The sequence below is a fragment of the Cucurbita pepo genome, chromosome 7, assembly GCF_057944985.1.
Source record: "Cucurbita pepo subsp. pepo isolate OVF chromosome 7, ASM5794498v1, whole genome shotgun sequence".
Lineage (NCBI taxonomy): Eukaryota > Viridiplantae > Streptophyta > Magnoliopsida > Cucurbitales > Cucurbitaceae > Cucurbita > Cucurbita pepo.
This window is the reverse complement of record NC_141804.1, coordinates 6,992,544-7,001,370: the sequence shown is the minus strand read 5'-3', so window position 1 is coordinate 7,001,370 and position 8,827 is coordinate 6,992,544. Positions and strand designations below refer to the sequence as shown.

The 8,827-nt window shown below is 39.6% G+C and overlaps 1 protein-coding gene across 1 annotated transcript; it reads left to right on the top strand.

Moving 5' to 3' along the window:
- The first annotated feature begins 2,817 nt into the window (after positions 1-2,817).
- On the top strand, positions 2,818-4,589 carry LOC147791882 (uncharacterized). Its single transcript, XM_087125580.1, has 3 exons — positions 2,818-3,018; positions 3,171-4,113; positions 4,207-4,589. The coding sequence occupies exons 1-3, from the start codon at positions 2,818-2,820 to the stop codon at positions 4,587-4,589; spliced, it is 1,527 nt and encodes a 508-aa protein (XP_086981706.1).
- The last annotated feature ends 4,238 nt before the right edge of the window (positions 4,590-8,827 follow it).

Genomic DNA, 8,827 nt, shown 5'->3' with positions numbered 1-8,827 from the left:
TTTTTTTTTTTTATTGACCAGGGAAAAAGAAAAATTTAGAAAGGAAAAAAAAAAAAAAAAATCAGTCACCGGAAAACCTGCGAGTTTTCTGACAACTGTCGAATTTCGCGGATCCCACGCAAAATGACAACCGCACCCCGCTCAGCTTTTAGCCCAAGACTCTCAGAACACCTCAGAATACCTGTAAATAGAGAAAAGAAAGAAAATACGAGAGAGAGAAATATTTCGAATAACGTCGGGCGAGTTTCGAATTTTCCCGACGAGTCCCAAACCACTCGAAAATCGATGTCAAACGCCCAGTTACCATCACAATAAGGATCTCTAACGATAGCATAATAACTCAAGGTATGTTTTATGCCTTTTTGTAAGCGTCGTTGTCGGTAATCGAGGTCGAAAAATTGGGTTTTCCTAAACGTTCTTAGATCTATGGTTTTAGGAATTTTTAGGCCACAAAACTTCGAGGAAGAAAAGAGGGACGACAAACAAAGAGGAAAAGGAAGAAAGGGGATCGAAATCGGCAACGGAAACGCCGCGGGAAGGAGAGAGAAAAGCGCCGGAAAATTGTGTAGAAGTCGGGTAAGGAAGAAGGATCCATCGGATCCGGGGCATCCCGTATCGAATACCCAGACTCGAGGCCCAAACCAATCCCAACCAACCCGAAATCGAGGCCCAAATTCCGAACCAGCCTACAACCCAAACACCTGCGGCCCAGTCCAGTAAGTCGAGGCCCAACGATCAGCCCGACCTACTAGCCTTCTGCAGCCGACGACCCGAACCGAACTGTGACCCACGCCTTGACACAACACCACCGCACGACATGGCACGTTCTACTGCTGCCATGTGGCACACAGCGGCGCAGACAGTCCCTCGGCTCGGCTTGGTCTCCTTCCGGCGAAGCTCCAGCGACTCCTCCGGCGTCTCCCAACGGCTGTTTCAACTCGGCTTCTCAGATTTTATCCCGATTTCCACCGTTCCAACCCACTCGGACCTATTTTCGGCCTCGATTAAGGTATTTGAGGCTGTTTTAGATCTATATTTCACATTTATTGAGTTATTGGTAATTTAATTGTGAAATATTAACGGAAGGTGGCGAATGGTGTGATAGGAAATAAACCCTGGCAACATAGGAAGCGAAGCACCTATCAAGGAACGTGAGCTTATGTTTAGCTAATTAGGAAGTACTTCGGCCAAGGCCAACCAAGTAAGTGGCCTTACTATAGGATAGGCTGAAGATTGTATGAATTATGATGATGTATGAGTATGAGATTGTGTTGTGATGTATGTTATATGTACGTTATTTATGTTTCGATGCATGACATACATGTTATATTTGATGCACTTAATGGCTTTTATGATGAGTATGATGTATGCATGACAATGTTGTTAACATGATGATGTTTTCCATGTGGAACATGTCTTATGATGTTGTATGTCATATTGCATCACGTCGTTAGATCGACATAGGACACAATCCTAAGAGCATGAAAATGATATTGATGTAAATATCCACGAGCACGTGTTACACAGTGTAACAAAGAGATGAGACTAGAAGGTTGTGTCAGAAGAGACGTATAATTGAACTTAGAGGGACCTTATGCATATTGTGTGTTCATAAGCATAAGGCTACTTCCCCTAGAGATGATGAGTGCGGACGTGCACCGTATGATGATGAGTGCGAATGTGCACAGATGAGGGTGTTCATGAGGTGCATGACACTATGGGGTTCTGCTGACCTCCGGACGTCGCTACAGATTAGCTTGGCCAGAGAGTCCAGGGGGTGTATGAGCGCCCTGAGGATTCACACTCGCACATGTGAGTCGTGTGTAGGGAAATACTACACATTCAATTTGTCCGAAACTGGAGGCCACCCTTATGATGATTAGAGATAGGTTCCTCATTCATGATTGCATGTGTTTGCATTAACATGACTCCTATAATGTGTTCATTTACCGAGTATTTCTAAATACTCAGGCTGTGTGCCATATTGTTTTTCAGGTAAAGGCAAGGCGCCCATGTACGATTGACGGTGGCATCGTGATCAAAGACTATGGTGCATGCATAGGATAGTTGCATATTTAGAATTCCTAGTCTTGGTTAGGATAGGGTGTTTGCATTTCATTTGTTTAAATTATTTAATTTGTAATTGTTTTTATCTTACTTTGAACTCCAGCATGATGTTTGAAACACGCAAGTCTGGCAGTGTTTTCTAGTGATTTAATGTATTCTGAAGTTTTAAATTTTTCGCTATTTAAGATGAGTATTTTTAGAGTTATATTCTGCATTAGAGATGAGCATGAGACGTTAGTGGCAATTTTGGATATGTGGAAATTTAGGGTCGTTACAATTGGTATCAGAGCTCTAGGTTTTAGATTCTGTAAACTAGCCTTCGATGTAGGTTTGGCACGCTCCATGGTCCCAACATCGATGGCTCGTCACCGTCAGGTACACCTTGCATAAGATAAGAAATGAGAAATGTTTTCAAACTTGCATGCATTTTCTTGTTAATATTGTTGAAATTGTGGTATATTTTAAGTATTTATTAATGAGTATGATATGATGTATAGCATGTTGAGTGTTTACTTATGTGGCTTTATGATGTATTGTATAGTGTGTATATTGTTATTTATTTATGCATAGAATTAAGGCTTTAGACTTGAGCAACCTTATATTGGTTTATAGAACCATGCCAGAGGACGAAGAAGAGAAAGAGGAAGAGGAAGATGAGGATGGGGGCGACCTCGTCTTAGAGGAATAGGACGATGTGTGGCAGTAGAGGGCCCACCTCGAGAAGGATTAGAGGTTGGGTCGGTAACAATTATGTCGCCCCCAGTCTTACCACTAGTTGCGCTACCACCTTTAGTGCCTCCACTACAAGTTGAGCCTCCACCACAAGCTGAACCTCCACCCCAGTCTGCTCTACCACCACAAGCCGCACCTGAGGCTGCACCCTCAACGGCCGGGGTAGATGCTAATACTAAATTAATGTGTGAGTCTATCCAAGCCTTAATTCAAACCTTGGTAACCACTCAACAAGACAATCTACTAGCCAGCCAACAGGCCCAGGAATAGGCCCAAGCACAAGCACAGGCATAGGCACAGGCACAGGCCGATGCTCAAGCCAACGCCCTAATAAACCCTCCACAACCTATTAGATGTTCAAATGTATAAAGGATTCTAAGAGATATAACCCTCGACCATTCGTCGGTTCCTTAGAAGACCCCATAGAAGCCCAAATGTGGATTGCAGCTGCAGAAACCACCTTTGAGACTATGGAGTGCCCAGAGAACCAAAAGGTCGCCTGCGCAACAATCGTCCTACGGAAGGACGCAGAAATATGGTGGAGAGATAACAAAACCCTTCTTAACCCAGAAGGGGGACATATGAACTGGAAACGATTTAAGGAGGCCTTCCTTAAAGAATATTATCTTAAGTCAGAGCGACTTAAGAGGCAGCAGGAGTTCGCCCATCTGGTACAGGGCGGACTCACAGTGGAGAAATACAACCGAGAGTTTAAGAGACTCAAGAGATTTGTGCCGTCCATGGTGGACACCAAAGAAAAGATGACAGAGAAGTTTGTACCGGGTCTGGAACCAAGAATCCGCTGCATGTTGGAAGTGTTCAACCCAAAGACCTATGAGGAAGCCTTGAGAATTGCCAAGGCTTTAGAGAAACCAAAGGATGAGAAACGACATGAGGAGCCGGTAGTAATTGAGCAAAAGCGCCCACATGAATCAAGAGGCTTTGACCATCCGCCACTAGCACATAGGCATCGTTCCAACAATAGATCTGCTCCAAGATGGAATGAGCGACACTCTCCTCGACGTACTAACAGGAACCCCAGGAATCAAGATGGGGCTAGAGGAAGGAGAGAAGAGGGGTGGACTAATTGTGTAAGAATACATGGTGGGAGGTGCATGGCTGGTAGTCGAGCGTGTTACAGATGTGGTCAAGAGGGGCACATCGCCGTGAACTGCATGGCCAGAAACGCTGAAGCACAACCAAACCCACCTAGAGTAGTAGAACAGATGGAACAACCAGCACCACCGCGAGCTCAAGCTAGAGCCTACGCATCTACGAGCAAGGACACTAGGAGGTTCGACACCTTGGTGACAGGTACACTATATATTTTAGATCATTTCGCTTTTACCTTATTTGATTCTGGTTCTACGCATTCTTTTATTTCTATGTCTTTTATTGTACAAGCAGGGTTTGAGTTAGAACCCTTATTGCATGAAATGTCTGTAAGCACTCCTTCGGGGGTAGACTTAGTAGCTTGGGATAGAGTAAAAAATGGCCAAGTAATCATAGGGAACCAAGCTCTAAACGTTGACCTGATCGTAGTAAACATGACGGATTTCGACGTCATATTAGGTATGGATTGGCTAGACGAAAACCGTACTAGTATAGACTGTCGTAAAAAGGAAGTAAAATTTTCACCACCGGTGAGACCTACCTTTAAATTTAAAGGCACAAGTACCGAGATTACCCCTAAGGTAGTCTCGATGTTGAAAGCAAAGAGGCTAGTCCAACAAGGTGGATGGGCGATATTAGCGTGTGCAGTAGATGTAAGAGAAAAAGAAAGACCCTAGAAAACGTGCCTATAGTAAATGAGTTTCCCGGATGTATTCTCGGACGACCTACCTGAAATACCCCCTTCCCAAGCGGTCGACTTCGTCCTCGAACTCGAACCGAGAACTGGGCCTATTTCCAAAGCACCCTATCGCATGGCGCCAACAGAGTTGAAGGAACTCAAGGTGCAATTGCAAGACTTACTGGATAAAGGGTTCATTCGACCTAGTGTATCCTCCTGGGGTGCGCCAGTGTTGTTTGTTAAGAAGAAAGATGGATTGATGCGTTTGTACATCGATTATAGAGAACTAAATAAGAGAACCATAAAGAAGAAATATCCTCTGCCTAGAATAGAAGACTTATTTGATCAACTTAAAGAGACAACTGTGTTCTCCAAGATAGATCTTCGGTCTGGTTACCACCAAATTAAGATCAATGAAAAAGACGTACCAAAAACAACGTTTAGGACAAGGTACAGTCACTACGAGTTCGATGTCATTTGACCTCACCAATGCCCCAGCTGTATTTATGGAGTTAATGAACTGGGTATTCAAGGAATGTCTAGACACGTTCGTAATCGTGTTCATTGACGACATCTTAATATACTCGAAAACAGACCTAAAACATGAGGAACACCTCCAAAAAGTCCTAACCACCCTGAGAACAAGTTGTACGTCAAGTTCTACAAATGTGAATTTTGGTTACTATAAGTCTCTTTCCTAGGACACGTGGTGACAAAGGACAGAATATCTGTAGATCCTGCCAAGGTCGAAGCGATCAGAAAGTGAGAATGCCCAACTACGGTAACAGAAGTAGGAGTTTCCTAAGATTGACGGGATACTATTGAAGGTTCGTGCAGGATTTCACTAGGATAGCCTCGACTTTAACAAAGTTGACAAGAAAAGGGGTACCATTTCTATGGAAAGATGCTTCTAAGGCAAGCTTCCAGAACCTAAAAGAGAGATTGGTAACCGCCTCGGTACTCACAGTACCCGAGAGCTCAGAAGGGTATGTGATATATAGTGACACCTCCATGAAAGGACTGGGATGTGTATTAATGCAACACGACAAGGTTGGCATATGCGTCCCGTCAACTAAAAGAATACGAAAAGAACTACCCTACCCACGACTTAGAGTTGGCCGCTATAGTGTTCGCGCTAAAACTTTGACGATATTACTTGTATGGAGAGAAAACTCAAATTTTTATCAACCACAAGAGTTTAAAATATTTCTTCACAAAAAAGAGTTAAATATGAGGCAGAGAAGGTGATTAGAATTGGTGAAGGATTATGATGTAGATATTTAGTACCACCCTGGAAAAACAAACATTGTCGCAGATGCTTTGAGTAGAAAGATGGTCCACTCGTCGGCCCTCATTACGAGGGAAGTGAGGGTACAAAGAGAATTTGAGCGAGCCAACATAGTTGTAGCAACCAAGGGAGTCATAGCACAGCTGGCCTGACTCATAGTACAACCTACGCTTATGCAGAGAGTTTTTACCTCCCAACGAGAGGATTCTAACCTACAGAAAGTCTTAGGACAACTAGACGAAAGTCCAGTAGATGGATTCTCGAAGTCCTCAGATGAAGGTCTATTATATCAGGGATGCCTATGTGTTCCGACAATAGAGGATTTAAGGAAAGAGATATTGACAGAAGCTCACAACTCGCCATTTGCCATGCATCTAGGAAGTACTAAGATGTACCAAGATTTAAAACAACACTTTTGGTGGAAAATCATGACGAGGGACATGACCGAGTTTGTGAGCAAGTGCTTAGTTTGTCAACAAACGAAAGCTCCTAGACAAAAGGTGGTGGGGTTGTTGTAGCCTCTAAGCATACCGAAGTGGAAGTGGGAAAACATAGCAATGGACTTCATAGTAGGATTACCCAAAACGCCCAAGGGCTATATAGTGATCTAGGTAGTTGTCGATAGGTTGACCAAGTTGGCACACTTCCTACCTGGGAAAGCAACATGTAAAACATAATGATCGATTCCTCTCCTCATTGGTGTACACGTTCGTACCATTGTGAAGGCATAAGGGTATCCCCCAATGCATGAGCACACAATAATGCATGAGGTCTCAATATTTTTCCATTTTCAATATCACTTAAATATAACCTTACTATCAGTTTTCATTCATATCATATCATTTCTCATTTTTCAGTTTTCATATCATACATAACTCTAACAGGGTTTAGGGTTATATTTTAGGTCATTTATCGTGATTTCATGTCATTCATATCATGTTGTATACATACAATTTAGGAGACATAACATAACATTTCATGCTTTTAACATACCATTTCATCATATACATATCATACACACACACACAGATATATAGATATATATATATATATATATATATATATATAGATATATATATATTCCCGTTATTTACATGTTGTATCATAATCATATCATATCGTAAACACTTCGTGGTCATATCGTTCCCTAAATTATCATAGCCTTAACATTCTTATACATATCACAGTCATGTCGTTACATGAACGTACCTTAGTCATATCATTACAAGAACGTATCCTAATGCTATCGTTCTATCAATTTATCATAATTCTATCATTTTCTACAAATAACCTAATCGTATTGTTTTATCAATCGATCATGACCATATCATTTTTACCAATCTCTCATATTCATAGCACTTCGATACGTAACCTAACTTTAACGTTTCATGAACATATCTTACTTTTATCGTTACATTATGTTTAGTGCATCTTTATCATATCCTATCTCAAACATATCATTGAACACATCGTACCGTAAGTATTTTAATACAATTCACATATTATAACATATACTTAACATATCATAAGTATATCAATTTACAAACAATTCACACATATCAATATATATGACACGTGCAGAACCATAGGGCACATGTCAACATCAGATATAATCATGTTGATAGTAAGACCACTTACTTGAGTAATTTAGGCTGGTGTCACCCATTTATCCTTTAATAAAAATTCGATTTTGTCTTTTGTATCCAAGTCAACCTATGTGAACTCATGACATCAATTTCAAGTTCAATTCTCTATATTTTATAATGCTCCCGTGTTAGACTTCATGCGAGCATCATAAAGTTTGTCTTAAAATAAATAAATAAATATATATATATATATATATATATATATATATATATATATATATATATATATATATTATCACTCAAAGGCATGAAGCAATGTTTAAAAAGATTCATTTTTTCTCAAACTTGGGAATAGTGTGTTATTTTAGGTTGGCCTATCTTTTCCTTCTTGTATCCCAACATAAATTGATTGTGATCCAAATATTATTTGTATCTATTTTATCAATTATGGACGGTTTAAAAATGGTAAGAGATAAAAAGAAATAAATGAAAAAGATTTCATTTAGAGAATTACGAGGATATTCAAATTTATACATAGATGGAATGAAAAATAGATTAAAAAAATTTATTATCATTTGTGATGGAATTGAATAACCAATAAATTAATAATTGAAAAAATGAAATAACACTTTCAATATATATACAAATTATTATTTCCTTTTTCTCTTTATTATTTGTTTTTATATAAATTTGATTGATATATCTGAAATAAAATATTTAAGTCAGATTCTTTTTTAAAATTATAATTTTTTTAGTTGTTTTATATATTTTTTCTAAATTTATCCAGATATTTTATCACTAAGAGTAATTTGTTGTTTTCAAATTTTCTAGTATAAATTGATGTGAAATATTTATTAATATTGAGGCGGGATGATGAAGGTTTAAAAATTACATATGTATAAATTTATATAAAAGTTATTGGAAGATAATATTTTCAACGATCCATCCTCAATCACGACATACTTATCCTAGCTTTCCCAAGTACGCACAAACACATCTACATTTTTAATACGATTCTCCAAATAAATGCCAGTGTCTCTAGCATCCAATTGCAAGTCTCGTAGGCGCATCTATAACCAAGCCAATCATGTTTCTCCGGCCAAAATACTTCCATCGACACATGCTTTTTCGATGAGGTACGTAGATTACACAAAAAAAGGGGTGGTTGATAAAAGATTTACTTTGAATTTCCACGAGAAACTTTGACCTACTTGTAGCGTCTGATCACCCAAGTCATCATCTTTTGATTTGCAGTGAATTAATGAAGTTTGACCTCGACTCAATTGGTTAGTAACCGTCACCTTCCATTTTGTCAATGGCGCTGTATACTCTTTTGAGTTTGCAAAAGATGGTTTCTCCATC